This window comes from Gymnodraco acuticeps, unplaced genomic scaffold (assembly GCF_902827175.1).
Source record: "Gymnodraco acuticeps unplaced genomic scaffold, fGymAcu1.1, whole genome shotgun sequence".
NCBI lineage: Eukaryota > Metazoa > Chordata > Actinopteri > Perciformes > Bathydraconidae > Gymnodraco > Gymnodraco acuticeps.
The window spans coordinates 1,756,403-1,774,982 of NW_022989942.1; the positions used below are offsets into that span (position 1 = coordinate 1,756,403).

Below are 18,580 nucleotides of genomic sequence, written 5' to 3' on the forward strand. Positions count from 1 at the left end.
GGATCTGAGACACATATTCACCACTACCACTAATGACCTTGACCTTTTTATATGTTTAGCAATATAATCGACTGAAGACATTCATGTCAAAACGTTTCATTTGACTTTTTTCCAAAAGCTGCATCTTCACCGTTTAGGAAAATCTGAACTTAAATATCTTCCTGTGCACAAGTTCCCAGCTAATACAAAGTATTTATTTAAGGCTACTTATTTTAGTACAATTAGCCTACTTTACTTAAGCAGGGTTGCCAACTTTGGGTACCTGGCTGGAGTGAGATTTTGATATCATGGGTTTAATTACATATGCGCACGAAATGACTGCTATCGTGTCAGCAGCAGGACCTTAGCATAGCCTATATATAGGATATATATACAATATATACAAATACACAATATTGGACACAGACTATAAAAGGCACAAAGTTTCATTCACTAATGAAAGTCAAACACATGTTTGTTTCCACTGTTTTATTGTGTGCCTGTCGCGATAAGCAATGAATTGACGTATCGTACGATAAATAAAAATGAACTCGATAAATTGCCATTTACATGAGGATGTGACTAGCAGTTTGAAAGGATGTACTTGAATTATTATTATATATTATCATTATGTCAGTGGTCTAAAATGTATCCAACAAAATTAATTATCGTGAGAGCTATACATGAAACACACACACACAAACAAATCTACAGACTTACTCCAAACTGCCAAATATATTAATTAACACACTCTCACTCTCATATACTCTTTGACTCTATTTTGGCCTAGTAGAACAATAAGCAGCAGACTTTTACTTTTGTATCATTTCTACTGGTTCTTAGATCTGAGCATGCGCAATACGGGTCGGCAGTTGCGAGAGAGTATTTTTGTTGGGTAATCTATGGTAGGGCTAACCCATACAGTGGTGGGGCTCATGTCAGTATTTGCAATGTAATTACATACACGCTCCCCTTGACAGTGAAACGCCACACGTGAGGTTTAGATTATTTCCCTGTCTCAATCCAAATTGAACTGTATGAAATAAAAAGGCACATTTGTCTTGTAGTAAATAAAAGGGCGACCTGGGAGCCAATCCTGCAATCTCTCTACAGGTGAAAGAGTTGACATGCTGAAAACCCAACCCCTGCAGGGTGGTCTGGGGGGATTCTCCCCCAGGAGATTTTTTTTGTTTTAGTTTTGAAATAGGTTACTAACATAAAATACACATTCTGGTAGCCTACTCTCTTGAGAAGAAAAATAAATAAATACACGACATATTTAAAAAAGTAATGCCATTTTATTTTTTTGTTACTTTGTTCTGAAAGCTGAACCTGCTGCTCCTCACAGAGAGAAGAGGGAAGAGGCTGTGTGAATTACTTTACATTGTGGATAAGGGTGGATATGCCCCATTGTTCTTTGTGTCAAAATGAAAGACAGCCCACACACCTATCCAGGGACGTGCACAGACATTTGGAGGGGCATTGCTCTAAACTGGAAAAAGGGCCTCCCCCCGAAAAAAAAAAAACATAAGACCCTTTTTTTAATGTAAAAGAAACCAAATGATTATTACATCAACTAAATTGAACAGTAATTCACAACTCATAACAAAATAAGCTAAGGGGACTACTTGCATTCGGTGACTTAATTTCAAAAATGAAAATCAGGGACATTTTTAGTTTTGCGGTCCATATCTCATTAAAATATCTAATGTTAGTAACTATTAAAGACAAAATGGGGACAATTCTATTCTAATGTAGTTTGACCATTGTAACTGCTGTGCAGTCCAGACATACTGATAAAATAGGGCCTCTAACCAGGGGTTAAATTGGGCCGGGGCTGTCCAGGGCTGTCCGGGGCTCAGCCCCGGCACATAGGACGATGCTCTGACGTCATCGCCCTCGCTCATTTGTCATTTGTTTAAGCCATAATGTCAAAACATCTCTCGTTCTTAATATAGACTTTATTTAGGGTCGATATGTGTTGACTTTAAAATTTAAAATAGCAGATCTCTGTGACAGGATATCGTTTTTCCGCTTAGTGAACGTGTGTCTCTGCTCCGATCAGGAGCTGCAGCACCGTGGCTCCTTCGTGCAGAGAGTCTGCAGCGGTGTGTGTGTGTGTGCAGAGAGTCTGCAGTGGTACCGCCAAACCCCCGACCCGTCTTGTAACACAGAGCCCGTTTCCTACACCATCAGGGCCGGTTCTAACCAATTTGTTGCCCTAGGCGAGATTTTAGCTGGCGCCCCCCCCCTGCCAGAAAATCGTTCAGTAGAACAAATAAAAGTATCCAAGGAATACACAATAGAATATATAAAAAATAAATGAAAAATCTCTACAAAAGACCAATGCACTACAAAAACAGAAACGTATTGACATAAGTCATATACATCAAAGGCTTCAAATGTATTCAGTATTATATGAACATGTTTTAATTGGGGTGAGGACATCACATCCTCTAGGGGGGTCCGGGGGTATGCCCCCCCGGGAAGAAATGTTTGAACATTTAAAGTAAAATTCTTCAATCTGGTGCACTTAGAGCACACATTATAGAGACCTGATCTAGGTAGTACAACTCTAACGGCCCCGTCCACACAGCGGCGTGCGTTGAAGCTTGCCGGCGGGCGTGTCTGAAACTCGACCAACAACCAATCACATTAATCTCCCGCCCCTGACATACAAGCAGCGGTTTGATTGGCTAGAGCTTGTACTGGCATATGATTCGATTGGCTGACGCTTCTGCCGTGGCTTCAAAACTTGAACATTGCTCAACTTTTGCAGCGAGCCACGCCAGCAAAGTGACGTCACCCCATTCAAAGTGAATGGTGAAGCTTTCAACGCACGCTGCTGTGTGGACGGGCCGTAAAACACCCATATGAAAAAGATTGGTCTACATTTTAATAATCAAATAAGTATGTGAACATAACCAATAGCAAATAAATGCAACTTATTTTATTTTTGTTGTTCATTCATATCTTATTTTACCTAGTTAACATTTATTTATGCATATTTTTGTATCTCTCAAGTTTTAAACAATATTTTTGGTTTACTGTCCTATAGTATACATTGAAATGATTTCAAACCTGTTTACCCCCAATAATTATAAAGAGTGCCTTGGAAATATGTGTTTACATAAATTGCATTTATCTCTCTCGCTCGATCCCACAACCACTTTGGCTGTGAGCTGCGGACGCCTGATAAGCCAACACCCCCCACTTTCATCAATTACAGCGCCCATCGTACAGGGCAAATGAAAAGTGTAACCCGGGGTGAAAAGGGTGTTACCTTGACTTAATTATGAATGCTGTTACATCAAGGCCGAAAATTAGGATGAGCGCATAACAGTCAAAATGTTTTTTTCCCTCCCAAAGCTGCCAGCGCAGCGCCCCCCCCCAGATCTGGCGCCCTAGGCGACCAACTATGTCGCCTATGCCAAAAACCGGCCCTGACTTAACCTAACAACTTATTTAATTTGTTTTCACAATTACTAATGTCATGTTTTTTTTTATTCTTGAAGAAAATGTCTTTTTTCTGGCATTCTTCCAGGATTAACAAAAATAAGAATAACATTGCGAACTATCTTTGAAGTAAATGGCTGTTGTTAAACGCTTCCCACATTTACTTCAATCATACAATAGAAAAAGCTAAAAGTACCCAAGGAATACACAATAGAATATATAAATAATAAATGAAAAATCTCTACAAAAGACCAATATACTACAAAAACAGAAAACGTATTGACATGTTGGTAATATACATCAAAAAGGCTTCAAATGTATTCGGTATTGTATGAACATGTTTGAATTGGGGGTGTGGACGTCACATCCTCTAGGGGGGACCGGGGGTATGCCCCCCCCCGGGAAGAAATGTTTGAACATTTAAAGTAAAATGCTTCAATCGGGTGCACTTTGAGCACACATTGAGACCTGACCTAGGGGTACAACTCTAAACACCCATATGAAAAGATTGGTTTACATTTAATAATCAAATAAGTATGTGAACATAACCAATAACCTACCATAGCCAATAGCAAATAAATGCAACTTATTTTATTTTTGTTGTTCATTAATATCTTATTTTACCTAGTTAACGTTTATTTATGCATATTTTTGTATCTCTCAAGTTTTAAACGATATTTTTGGTTTTCTGTCCTATAGTATACATTGAAATGATTTCAAACCTGTTTACCCCAATAATTATAAAAGAGTGCCTTGGAAATATGTGTTTACATAAATTGCATTTATCTCTCTCGCTCGATCCCACAACCACTTTGGCTGTGAGCTGCGGACGCCTGATAAGCCAACACCCCCCACTTTCATCAATTACAGCGCCCATCGTACAGGGCAAATGAAAAGTGTAACCCGGGGTGAAAAGGGTGTTACCTTGACTTAATTATGAATGCTGTTACATCAAGGCCGAAAATTAGGATGAGCGCATAACAGTCAAAATGTTTTTTTCCCTCCCAAAGCTGCCAGCGCAGCGCCCCCCCCAGATCTGGCGCCCTAGGCGACCAACTATGTCGCCTATGCCAAAAACCGGCCCTGACTTAACCTAACAACTTATTTAATTTGTTTTCACAATTACTAATGTCATGTTTTTTTTTATTCTTGAAGAAAATGTCTTTTTTCTGGCATTCTTCCAGGATTAACAAAAATAAGAATAACATTGCGAACTATCTTTGAAGTAAATGGCTGTTGTTAAACGCTTCCCACATTTACTTCAATCATACAATAGAAAAGCTAAAAGTACCCAAGGAATACACAATAGAATATATAAATAATAAATGAAAAATCTCTACAAAAGACCAATATACTACAAAAACAGAAACGTATTGACATGTTGGTAATATACATCAAAAAGGCTTCAAATGTATTCGGTATTGTATGAACATGTTTGAATTGGGGTGTGGACGTCACATCCTCTAGGGGGGGACCGGGGGTATGCCCCCCCCCGGGAAGAAATGTTTGAACATTTAAAGTAAAATGCTTCAATCGGGTGCACTTTGAGCACACATTGAGACCTGACCTAGGGGTACAACTCTAAACACCCATATGAAAAAGATTGGTTTACATTTTAATAATCAAATAAGTATGTGAACATAACCAATAACCTACCATAGCCAATAGCAAATAAATGCAACTTATTTTATTTTTGTTGTTCATTAATATCTTATTTTACCTAGTTAACGTTTATTTATGCATATTTTTGTATCTCTCAAGTTTTAAACGATATTTTTGGTTTTCTGTCCTATAGTATACATTGAAATGATTTCAAACCTGTTTACCCCAATAATTATAAAAGAGTGCCATGGAAATATTTGTTTACATAAATTGCATTTATCTCTCTCGCTCGATCCCACACCCACTTTGGCTGTGAGCTGCGGACGCCTGATAAGCCAACACCCCCCCACTTTCATCACTTAAAGCGTCCATCGTACAGGGCAAATGAAAAGTGTAACCGGGGTGAAAAGGGTATTACCTTGACTTAATTATGAATGTTGTTACATCAAGGCCGAAAATTAGGATGAGCGCAAAACAGTAAAAATGTTTTTTCCCTCCCAGAGCTGCCAGCGCAGCGCCCCCCCCCCCCAGATTCTGGCGCCCTAGGCGACCGCCTATGTCGCCTATGCCAAGAAGCGGCCCTGTACACCATGCTAAATATGTCTGTATAAAGCTGAGTTATGATCGGTCATAATAACACAGAATTTGGTGATGATTAAATAGTTTACAGTGAGATTTACTCCCATACTTTTGGCCATACTCATGCAGCCCTACAAATGAATTGAGATTTCCAGACAAATGTTCTTTAGCAAGTGTGCAGAGCAGTGTTGATTTAAAAAAGCAATTTGAAGGTTGGATATTTGTAAACCTTTTTTTGTGTATATATATTCATAATTTAAGATGTAAATGAATTCCAATTTATTTGTAGTACTTTCTATTTTTATTTTTGACATTTGGTGGCATCAATGTCTGCATTTGATACAGATAATGGAGCAGTTGCTTTAGGGCCACAGTGTAGGCCTATATCCCTTAAGGTCAAACAATGAGATCCTCGATCATGTTGATTCGGCCACAACAGAAAAAATAAAAATAAACTCTCGCTCTCTCCAGAGGGGCAGGTCAGCCAAAAAGGCCAAACGGGCCGTTGCCCTGGCAACATTAGCCCGTACCAGTGGCGGCGCCAGAGATTTTCTCTAGGGGGTGCTGTGGGGTAGCTTGACGTTTCATAGAGGGTGCTCAAACATTTAGGGTTTCCCATTAATGCACCAGCGCTACAGTTGAATTTTCTACTGCAACACTCCCCACGCACACACACACAGTGCACCCGCGACTGTTACAATGAAGGCTCGATAATCAGCTCACGGCATATAGGCAGGGGTAAAGTGCTATTTTTACAAGTGGGGAGCGGACCTCACCTCCTCTAGGAGGGTCCTCACCTCCTCTAGGGGGGTCCGGGGGCTAGCTCCCCCGGGAAGATTTTTTGTTACATATTTAAGTTAAAAGCATCAATCTGGTGCACTTTGAGAGCAACATTAAGAGATCTATGGATACATCTCAACACCCATACGAAACAGAACTGTCAACAGATTTTCTATTTCTTTATAGATATTTTACAAATCACTCCCCTTTTAAAACAAACCGTTTGAGACCCACTAAGATAACTAGACTAAAGTTAACTATCTAAACACTGAGAGAGTCCTTTACTTCACCTGAGTTGAGGTTACCTGAGACTCTCCGTCTGACAGGAGAGAGTTCTCCCTCCACCTTGTTGTTGAAAAAGCTCCTTATATCCATTAGCTTGGCTAGCTAGCACCAGATGCTAACCACAACGATCTCCGGTAGATACCCACTGGTGCGCGAGGCGAGCTCTCTCGCTCGCTCGCGCACGCACGCATGCACACAAAATGGCTCGTGCCAACACACACACACACACACACACACACACACACACACACACACACACACACACACACACACACACACACACACACCACAGAGCAGGGCTTGAATGAAACACAGAGACCCAGAAGTAAGCTACTTGTACTCACGAGGCCTATTATGTGCAGAATCCCTCTCGCTTTCAGATGGTTTTGATTGAGTGTCCACACGTGGTCGTTTAAGGACTAAAAAACGATCAATTTTTCACTTTGCTGTTAGCAAATCATTTGGCGCTCTAGCTAACAGGAAGTCAATCAAGTGTCACAAAGTAATTTAGTCTATGGGTTGGTCAAAAATCGAATGGGTGCTGACCATTGGCCTAATCATATCACCTGTGTTGGCTTTATGTTTTTGGTCAAAAATGTGTTTGTTTCACATATGCATTGATGTAATCAATAATATTTCTAATTTCATTTAATAAAAATAATAATAATAATTTTCGAAAAAAAAAAACAAAAACACATATTTCTTGGGGGTGCTTAGGGGGTGCTTTGGCAATCCTGGGGAGCTCCCCCCTGGCGCCGCCCCTGGCCCGTACCTGTGCACATCCCTGCACCTATCAATCATCAAACCGTGGGGTCTTATTTCATTACGTGTTGATTTCTATCAACACGTAATGTTGTATCGATGTATATAGAGATGTACTACAGCAAAAGTATTCTCCGTCGGGACTTCCTGGAACAACACCACGCCGTTATCTTGATTCTGATTGGCCAGAAGACATTATCAAAGATGTTCTATTGAGAAGACGATCACTACCTGACAAAAGTTTTCAAAACCGTTTCTAGTCTTCGGTATTCTTGTTTTTGGCGTGAGAATAGTTTGGGCAGCGTGAGAGCGTGAGATTGAGAGTGAAAGCGTGTGTCACACGCCAGATGCGTGAGAGTTGGCAACCCTGACTTAAGTCCGGACTCCGGTCCGGGTCCGGACCGAACCACAACTGTCTGGACTCTGAGCAAATTATACTTTTCATATTATCTAGATTCTGTATTATCTGTGAGACATCGCCACAACACAAGTCAAAATTCTCCGCTATGTCCACTGCAAACAGCGCTCTGCATGTACGACTGTTCCACTGTCTGTGTGTGTCTGTTAACGCATTGGTCCAATCACATTCAGCATCCCGTCAGCGTTTTTTTTTCCCCCACCAACAGTCTGCGCAAATATGAGGCACAGTAGAACGTAGGTCTTCGCGGAATGCCGGTGGGATAAATGCGTGTGTCGTCTCTTTCAACCTGTCTGAGTCAGAGCGAGAGTCAGAGCGAGAGTTAACAGCTCATCTAGTTGCATCTGTACTGTAGCTAGTAGCCTATAGTTTCACCTACCGGGGAGGCATGGGGTGGCAACTGCCACCCTAAAAATAGGCCTTGCCACCCCAGCTGCCACCCCAGTTGGCAGCTTTGTTTTGAAAGAAAAGTTGTGGCTCATCGGACATTTATGAGAGAAAGTCTCTAATGTCCGATTGCAATTGAATGCAGCACAAGACGCACGTCTTGTAACCCCTCCCGCGGCCCTGGCGCGAGCGTGGAAATATGATTGGCGGCGATTTCATTTCAACGGGACGGTGCAAAACGAGAAGCATTCAGACCCAAGTAGGCTACTGAAGGAATTAGGTATTTGCGGCTGTACTCAGCATTGAATCAAAACGCACTAAAGCTTTGATCTTAATAAGTTTGTGAGGCGTTTTGCTGAACAAAATGGCAATCGCCGCATTTAGCTGTAGACTTGATGCTCTGCTCACGGATGAGCATACAAAACTGTTAAGATGATGACCTTACGTGTGTAAATATTTTTTTTTCTTTGTGGGGGTCTGCCCCCAAAAAACAGTTTTAAGTCCTGAGAAAGTCAAATAAGACGGTGTGTAAAACTACACTGCCCAGCCAAAAAAAAGTAACCACTTTGATTTAACTAGGCCAGTAGGTAAGGACTTTCCACTGGATAATAACTGAAGTATAAAAGAATGCATGACTGAAGTGATGGAGACCATGTTTGAAGGCAAACAAAAAGAGGAAATAACAGGTAAAATCAAGCTAATCCCCCTCTCAGATTCCACAGCAACCTGAAGAACATACATACTGGCTGGTGATTTGATTCATCAGCTTTGTGATGGAATAAAAAATGCACAGTGCATTTCCTTAGCTGTGGATGAGTCCACTGACACCACTGACAATGCTCAGTTGCTGGTGTTTGTGAGTTTTTATGATGAGGCAAAGGGGGAGATTGTTGAAGATGTGTTGGGCCTGACGAACCTCAGTGGACACACAGGGGGGCAAGACATTTATAAAGCAATAATGGGAATGCTGAATGAAAGAGGGTGCAGCTGCCTTTATTCATAACTGTGCAACTCTTACACTCTGAGGGATCAAGCACAGACACAATAACAATCAAAACTGCTGCATACAGATTTTTGTTTTTGCAACCTCGTGTTAAGAATCTTGTTGCAATTGTTTAAAGGTTTAAATGACCGTAATGAACGGACCTTTGTCTTATTGAACACATTTTTTTGGACCTTTAAGATTTGTATTTGAGTACCCCTGCAGTACAGTGTGCTCCCAGCATTTCGAATTTTAATAGCAAACTATTTCCTCATGAACTTTGCATAAACTCGATCTGTAAATAAGCAAGTCTTTGCTAACAAAATAATAGGTGATAAAGTAACAAACCCATTAACTTGTTCTCATCCCAAAACAAATCTATACCTCATAGATAAAGCATCGAATTACTATAATATTCAAACCGCCCAAGTGGCCGTGGGAAACATTTCAGCTGATGCTGACTTATCATTTTACTGTCCCACTCCCAACCCTTCCTCGTCCCTGCCATCTGCCCCAAGACATGCAGCTGAGACATCCTGGAACATGCAGAGGGAGGGAGGAAGAGTAAAGGAGGGAGATGTAAAGATGCAGAGTGGCCAGGAAGTGGCCCTATTGTTTTCAGGGTAACCTCGCTTTTCCTTTCGGGACCGCCAGAGATCTGTTCTCTACTCTTGGGCTGTACGTCTTAAACAAACAAAACTCCTTGTCGCCACAAACTGTATCTTGTCTGATTTCCTCCCGTCTCTGGAAAGGACAGAGGGAAGGGTTTACACTGTAGATTAACACAACAAGGCGTGGCACGAAGCAGGCATACTAACTAAACTACACTCAAACACACTACAAGAAAGGAAGGCCACACAAAGCTAAAGGTTATTTTATTATTCACTGGAGCAGTCTGCACAATGTCTGTTTGCACTCAAGCAGGTTTTACTGGTTGCTCACTTTTTCCAATGGTAGTTAACATTTGAAATATTTGTCCTAAGGGATTTTGACCTCTTCCTGGTTTGGCTCTGCTGAGTGACAGCGCTGGCTCTGACCAGGTCTGCTATGTCACTGGGCGGAGCAAGCCATAGTAGGCGGGAGGGAGCACACCTTAGTTACATAGTAACTCATTAACTTGTCCTTCTGGGAAGCAGTTGCAGAGCAAACCTTGGTCAACCTTTGCACACCCACTCTCCATTTTACATACAAAGCAAAACAAAATGTAGTAGAGGCTAATGTGTACTGTGAGAGCGGAGAGACACAAGGTGAACTCGCTGAAGCTCGAGGAAAACTACACAGACAGGTGAACAGGTAAGATTGTAAATCAACAGCTAAAAGTGGAAGCTTTGACAGTGCCGTCTGCTGACTGTGTTGTACTATGTAAAGGTCACATGACAATCTTGACTTGCTTGTTAATAAATAGCTTATCATGTGGGACTCATAATGAAATCATTTCTAATTATTGGACAAAACATTTCCCATTGTGCTAAAACAAGGGATACAAAAATAGTTCCCAAACCATACATTCTCAGATGTTGACTGAATTATTGCCAGTAAAATTAATTTGACTTTTATAAGTCTTTGCAGTAAAAGTTCAGTTAAAAAAAAGTGTATTCTTTCTCAATACAGAATAGTCAAACGTCAGTGTTTTCATTTCAGTGACCGGGTAGCCGAACATGTTCCTGCACCTGTTGCATGTCACCCAAAACAGTAACGCATCATCACTTTATTTCACTACATTTGTTCATCGTCTTTTCAATCTCTAAGTAGATCAAATTCAGATCAGTAGTTGTTTAGTGCAAGGAGCTAAGGCTATCTTTAAATATGAAATATCAGTTTGTGAGGATGCAGGTCATTTGGTTTGATGTTTTGTGAGTTTAACGTTACTGGATTTGAGTTGTTAAGTCTCTCTGTTGGCTGCCGTTATTACAGGGGTGAAGAGCAAAAACCAAACATAACATTTGAGGGAACTTCTCTTGAATTATTAGGACATTTAACTAGAAACAGAAAACAGATTTGCAATAGCTGAAATGTTATTCAGATATTTTACACAGGCACTGACCCTGATTTAACGCATGAGTTATGATCATGCTCACACAACGGCCAGCTGGTTTTTAACTCACTATCAGACCTTTTGCCATTATCGTTGACAAACAATGGCACAGCCAGACTCCTCCACACTTTTCAAAGCAAGACAGAAATAGGCCTAGAGATCTTGGCAAAGGGATAAGAGGGAGGCCTGTTGCATGTTTGGGGCTAGGGTCAACAGAAAGGACGTCTCTTTGGTGTAGGAAAATCTATGATAATTTTAGCCAGGGAGAGAGGTGTGTGCTTAGTAGAATTTGCTATATCAATCCAAACTTTTGTGTGTAGTTTTTCTTCCTTTTAAAGTCAAGCTCTTTGTTACAAACTAAGTAAATACAGTTTGGTAGTTTAGTCAAGTGAGCGCTAACTAGCTAAGGTTTCTGGCCACCTGCAGCAGAACACAAGAAATCTGATGTGTTACAAGATGATTATTAGGATAGGAAAGAACTAAAGAGAATGTTCTGCTTTACAAATGTTTATTTGGCACTTTTTAGGTGAAATACTGGACGCTTTGGCCGTGAAACTAGTAGTTTGCAGGAAAAATAAGTTCATTTCAATCTTTTATTTCGAACAGATAAAAAAAAAAAAAAAAAAAAATGTGAAAAACAGAATACCGTATTGTTAAAATACAGTATTTATCCACATTCATGATAATATTTATATATTCAACAAAAAAAGTCTTCATATTAATAATAATAATAAAAAATCATATGTGTCAAGTTATTGTGACAATGCTAACAACTTAAGGGTTGTTAAGGGTCTACAAGGTCCCAACTATAGCTGTCTAAGAAATGTAGTGGAGTCAAAGGTATAGAACAATTTAAAAGCACGTTTTAAATAGCTCAGTATGAAACTGCATGAAGTAGTTCAAAGTTGACATCTGCACCATCATTGTCAAATTCTAAACCCATTAATTGCTTACAGTTAGTTATGTTCAAAGGAATGTGATCACACTCCACAATGGGATTAATGTTGATGTTTTATTCAGTTTGATAGCAGAAAGAACATTTCACACCCTCTGGCCATCATTAGTGTCTAAAATGACACAACTCACAATTTGGGGCACTGTAACAAAGAATGACTAAGAAAAATGTACTGATATTCAAACACAGATGAATGCAGACAAAGATGCAAATGTAGCTTCTTACACTTGCATGTTCTCCTACAAACAGTCACTGCAGAGCGCACACAACACACACACACACACACACACACACACACACACACACACACACAACACACACACACACACACACACACACACCAACACACACACACACACACACACACACACACACACACACACACACACACACACACACACACACACACACAACACACACACACACACACACACACACACCACACACACACACACACACACACACACACACACACACACACACACACACACACACACACACACACACACACACACACACACACACACACACACACACACACACACACACACACACACACACACACACACACACAACACCACACACACACACACACACACACACACACACACACACACACACACACACACACACACCACACACACACACACACACACACACACACACACACACACACACACACACACACACACATACATTTCTGGCTCCCAGGCTTCTCTCTCGTAACTCCCAGTCCTGTGCTGCTTGGTGTGTATATTGTGTTGTGCTTTGCCTGTGTGAGGACTGAACAGGAAGAGATAAAGGCAGCCCTGATGGTGTGTTTACAGCCAACACTGCTGAAGAGAATGGCTGTAGAAGACGAAAGGGAAGAGGACTAATGGCTGGTGCTAAGCAGCCGGATCCCTCTTGCTGTGAAAAATCACTTCAGAGCCAAGAAGGAGAGAGAGGCCAACACAAATCTTAATCATCACTTCAACACATGTAACAACCACATTTTGGAGAAAGAGATTGTAGAAGTGTAGATTGTAAATGACTTAGTTAATAATATTGTGTTTATTAGTGAGCTTTAAATGGAAAGCCTATCATATAGCTTCATATTTAGTGTACAGACATTAGAGTGGAATTAATTCATTTGGACATAAATCTGAGCTTACATCCCATACCTTTAACAACTTTTTGCATTAACATAAGACCCTTTGTTTCTGTTCATTGCAAACCAGCTTATCAAATGTGCAAAGTCCTTAAAATGAAAGAAGAAATAGAGCTTTTTATCACCATTAATACAGCTATTTTAGATTGTGATTGTTTGGAAAACATCTGGGATGATTGAAAATATCTAAAGCACTAAAAGAGGCAGAAAAAATATAGTATGACCGGGGGAAGGTCCTGCAGTATGTGGAACCCTATAGCATGACCAATATTAAAATGAACACCAGGTTAAAAAACTCAAACATACAGGCGCCAGCAAAGCATGTGAAACACAAACTGCAGTTAGTGGCATGGATAAGATCCGAACTTGTCTGACTGCATCTTTGCTGCCCTAAAAACACAGGGAGTCAACACAGAGGCTCATGCATGCAAATATCTGGCAAAATTGCAAATAGCTGTATACAAAGGTCTTCTCTCTTTGAAACAAAGCTAGAGTGTAATGCATATAGTTCGACACGATTTTACTTTTCCACTTTCTTGCAGGGAGTAACATGGGAAGATTAACAGGGATCTGTACTGTAACTTAATATAGAGTTATACAGCAAGCTGGTACGGGTAGCTATCCACAAAGACTGTAAATAGGGTTTTACAGCTAGCCTAAATCTGTCCTAATGTTCCTAAATCAACCGCTAAAACCCATCACTTTTTAATGTAATATCTCGTTCTATCACTCAGTAAAAAACAGTGTGAAAATGACAAATTGCAATGTTATTACATTACATTACATTGCATTTAGCTGACGCTTTTATCCAAAGCGACTTACAATAAGTACATTCGACCAGGAAGACACAACCTTGAAGAAAACAGAATCATATAAGTACATCAGGTTTCATAGAGCCAAACATTTCAAGTGCTACTCAACTGGCTTTAGGTAAGCCAGTCCTTTATTAGTATAAAAGTGCTTCGTTATGGAGGGCGCTGTTTAAGAACCGTTGCCATGCAACCAGCAAAGTAACAGCACTTGATTTTTTGTATGCATTAAGAAACACGATGCAGAATGTGTGTTGTTATCTTTTGACAGAGCAAGCTGTTTTCCCATGTTTCCTGCCATTATGCTAAGCTAAACTTATCGGGCTTCTGGTTCAAGCTTCTCATCTAAAGTTTTATTCCGTAAAGTGTCACATTTTCCTTTAAAACCTAATGTTGGTTATAGTCAGTGTAATTTTCTATCTGCATGTCCTGTATTTGTTGGCCATGTTATATGTTGGTTGTCTTTTGAGGTTCATTAGATATGTCTCCTAGTGAAGTGTGAAGGATACGTAGTCACACACTAGTGATTAGTGATTTCACTAGTGTTTTTGTCAGCTAGGCATACGGGGGAAGGTCCTGCAGTATGTGGGACTTCCTGTTTGCGACACACTTTTCCTATTGTGGATGACATCCTCCTGAGCTCCTGACAGCTTGTCCTCAATTATGACTTCTGGATTTAGAGGAACCAAGCAGTGTCTCCTTTTTATGATGACACTCTCTCTTTTCATAAATGAAATATTTAGGTCATTTGTTTCTTCATGTTCACTTTGTGCAGTTCAGTCATAAAATATGCATTTGCTCGCACAAAGAGTCCAAAACGAATTCAAAGCAACAAGGCACTCGGGATAAAGGGGCTTGGGAGTTTACTCATATTCATAGTTTTGTTTCTTATTTGCCTGATGCCTTTGTAGAAATATATGTGTTATCCACACTGATTTAATCCACTTTTGTCTTCCAACATTTCTCTAGAGCCTCATTTGACTGCAACAAAGGGACATGGGTTCTATTTCAACTCTAACATAGGATGATGATGCTGCCAATACCTTGTTAGTGAAGCAAGGAGTCCTCCGTCACTCAACCTTGCCACCTAGTGGAGCTTTGAAAGTTAAACATCCTCCTGGTCAACAGAAATCTTCCAGACAACTATCTCCCTCATCTGGGGAGATGCCTGCCCTACAATATTTTTCTCAGATACCATTTATTTTGTACCTGCTGAAGAACACCCAACATTAAGCAGCTCTTCACTGCCAGGTTGCTTAATGACTTAAAACCTCCATTCCAGCTACAGTTAAGAGGCACTTAATAAGCAGGTCATACAAAAATGATATTTGACTGACGTATGTGTGATATGCTCCCATGATCCATTGCTACATGGTAAAGTGGATGCTGCCCCAAAGCAAGAGCATCCAACAAAAAGCATATTGAGCAACTTAGGAGAACTGCACAAACAAAGAAAAGCCAGATGGAACTATCATCAGATGCCGTGCTCTCTACAATCACACCAACAGCAACGGAAAATGGTAAGAATTTACACAACTGCAATAACAAACTGAAATAATAAATGTTTTGATAGAACTTAAGTAAGGGCATCTTGTCTGTTGTTAATGTTAAATTGAATGATTGAAGGCATTAATATTTCCACCAACTGGTTTTAGGTGAGACCGAGATTAAATGTGGTTATTTAGGTGCTTTCCACAAAACAAGGATGTGATTCACTTTCATTTTTTGCAGCCACTTTGGCAGACCAGACAGACACATATAAATCTCACAACTGGGAGTTCCTGGTGGCCGTTGTGGTCACAGCCATCTCCATCTCCGTTCTCATCGGCCTCCTGGCTAAATGCCAGGTGGTCCAGCGTTACCTGGCAAGCTACAGGCACACACGGCTGAGGGAGGTGGACACCATCAGTCAGTGTGAACCGTCAGGTTTGTTTTTTAACGCATCAAACATACAGTACCTTATTTAACAAACCTTGAATTTTATTTGTGCAGCAGGTCAAATGCTGCTATATTATACACTGCAGCTTGTTTGCATCCCGCACACACAGCCATCCAAAAGCCTTAACACCTGTGTTTTACTTCCTTCTAGTTCATAAACGCTTTTACAAATAAGTCTGGATTAGAAGCTTAGCACATGGTACATTTCACTGGCTTTCAGCTCATTGCCAAAAATAATGATAAACTGACATTTTAAGACACAATATCTGCTTTTGCGCAAACAAAAACCAACACAATCAGTAACAGCTCATTTGGAAGAATATCAAACTTCTTCAGATGGCACCAGTTTATTAGTAGGACAAAAAGTGAGCGAATCTTTTTTCCTGAAACTTTCTGAGTCTCTTAACACAGACGGGACACATGTTTATGTTTAAAAGACATGAAAAAGTGAATTGTGCATAATAGGTGACCTTTAAGACTTACCTTTACATGATTGTAATGCAGTACAACTCTGGTGCTTCTATAATTGCTGCTGTCAGGCCTGGAGGTGGAATTTGCCATGCATGGAGGACGAGGCATTAACCCCCACTGCATCCCCCCTATGGGCGAGGAAGATGATGACGGCTTCATCGAGGACAACTACATCCCGGCCAGTGAGAGAGCGAGGGCTGAAAGAGCTGCAGAGAACATGGTGGACACGGAGGACACTGAAGAAGAGATGGATGAAATTGAATTTACCATCGGTTAGCAGGTCTGTCTCTACATCTCCTCGGCTGTATAAACCCTGAAAAACCATTTCCACTCCCACCTTTCTCTATTTCTGAGTAAAATTCATATAGTCAAAGTCAAAAAGGGTTTTTAAAAAATGTTAGGAAAGCATAACGATTTAAATTCCTGTTTTTAAGAGCATTCTAATTTAAGGAAGCACAAAATGCATGGATGTGAAATGCTTTTTTGTGGCATTATTAGACAATTCCTAATATAAGGAACCATAAAAGTCCCAATACAAATATAAATATGTAATTTATGCCAACCCTGTCTGCCATGATACTGACGACAATAGCTGTTATAGGCATGTTTTTAGTTTTGTTATAAGTGACAAGGAATGAAAATTATGAAACAGCAAAGCTGTCTACGAAAGGACTGAAAAATAGGTCTTCTGTAAACATGATCATAAACCAATCACCTTTGTATCAGTTTTTGAATGATTCGATTAACTGATTGATTGTTAATTTGACAGCACAGGTTAAGAAAGACAAAGTGTGGTTTAAGCAACAAAAAAACTGTTGTGCTGAATGTGAACAGGAACATTTCCCTTTGCACTGTCCATTTCACTACTACTATATATTTCATAGCACTCGGAGTAGCAACACAAGGACATTGGGATGGTCTGAAGTGATTATATGTTCTTCATAACAAAGTTTCAAGATGTATATCTTTTTTAATTATTTTTGTTACAACATCAAAGTAAATTGTTATGTTTGCTTATTTAGGACTACAGGGTGCCTTTTACAGATGTTTGAATGTTTGCACAAAAGGTACAACTACTGCTCGAAAAGATATGTAGGCCGGCTCAATTATAGTAAACATTAGCCTAGGCCTTCAAGTAATGACTTACCCTCCCCTTGGCTTCTATATTTAGAATGGAAAACGTTGGGCTACTGACTGATGTGCATGAAATCAATGAATTCACTCTGTATAGGCTATTTATTGTATTGGACAGTGTGATTTCAATAAAAAAATAAAAAGTGTCAGAACTTAGAAGTATCTACATGGCTAATTTTTGAATCCATACCATTGGACTCCAAACTTCTGAGGACTAGTGTCACTAGCGTTTGGACTTGATAGTCGTTTACAAACTAAAATCTTCACACTCACCTTTGGTTTTAAACTGTACAACACTGGTGTCAACAGCAGTGATTAAGCCTGACACTGTGTCGTGCAAATAGGACTGGCCTGGTGTGTTTGAGGATCCTCTGAGCCCATGCAGCTGATGAGAGCGGTCTGACAGGTCTGTGTGAGGCTGTCAGGCTACCCGGAAACACAAGCTCACAGAGACGAGCACGCGCCAAAACGGGACAATACTTATCCTGCCTTCAAAATAAAAGTTCAGAATTGTTTACCAAACTTCACTTGCTACTTATTCTACTGCTACAAAAGCTTTTTTTTACTCCACTATTTCATTTCGTATGAGTTACTTTAAAGATACAGACAAATGAAAGGAGGCCTATATTTGCATACAATTACATTGAATAGGTGTAGGTTGGCTGACCCAGTTTGTAACACAAAACCACACACCCAAAGTGCAAAACACCTAATTTCTCCTGCTAAGTGAAGAACTGCACTCAAAACTACATAAATACTTACCAAATGCAAACTTTAGCAACAAATATAACACACTTCATTCTTAATACTAGATAGTTTGACCACCCAACACACTGCTGAGCATAATCTAAAGCACTC

General features: G+C 40.1%; 2 protein-coding genes across 5 annotated transcripts in view; one reads left to right on the forward strand and one right to left on the reverse strand.

Moving 5' to 3' along the window:
• Window positions 1-16,713, reverse strand: part of tie1 (tyrosine kinase with immunoglobulin-like and EGF-like domains 1) — a 57,092-nt gene extending 40,379 nt beyond the window's left edge. The window contains exon 1 of the mRNA XM_034210107.1: window positions 16,601-16,713. The gene's annotated coding sequence lies outside the window, so the exon portion shown is untranslated. The remainder of the gene's footprint in view (window positions 1-16,600) is intronic.
• On the forward strand, window positions 10,359-18,197 carry cunh1orf210 (chromosome unknown C1orf210 homolog). Of its 4 annotated transcripts, XM_034210113.1 has the most exons (6): window positions 10,359-10,523; window positions 13,048-13,201; window positions 15,149-15,699; window positions 15,911-16,105; window positions 16,657-16,868; window positions 18,067-18,197. In XM_034210113.1, exons 3-5 carry the CDS (start codon window positions 15,642-15,644, stop codon window positions 16,863-16,865), a joined length of 462 nt encoding a protein of 153 aa, XP_034066004.1. In that variant the 5' UTR covers window positions 10,359-10,523; window positions 13,048-13,201; window positions 15,149-15,641; the 3' UTR covers window positions 16,866-16,868; window positions 18,067-18,197. The 4 variants fall into 4 exon arrangements, with proteins under 4 accessions (XP_034066004.1, XP_034066003.1, XP_034066001.1 ...); XM_034210112.1 differs by lacking the exon at window positions 18,067-18,197 and having other exon boundaries at window positions 13,002-13,201; window positions 16,657-17,884; XM_034210110.1 differs by lacking the exon at window positions 18,067-18,197 and having other exon boundaries at window positions 16,657-17,884.
• The last annotated feature ends 383 nt before the right edge of the window (window positions 18,198-18,580 follow it).

Bases quoted from the DNA above. Each gene is read 5' to 3' on its own strand.
- cunh1orf210 (XM_034210113.1), top strand. From the start codon at position 15,642: ATGGAACTATCATCAGATGCCGTGCTCTCTACAATCACACCAACAGCA. The intron at 15,700-15,910 runs GTAAGAATTTAC...CATTTTTTGCAG, and splicing joins ACCAACAGCAACGGAAAATG to CCACTTTGGCAGACCAGACA. The intron at 16,106-16,656 runs GTTTGTTTTTTA...TGCTGCTGTCAG, and splicing joins CAGTCAGTGTGAACCGTCAG to GCCTGGAGGTGGAATTTGCC.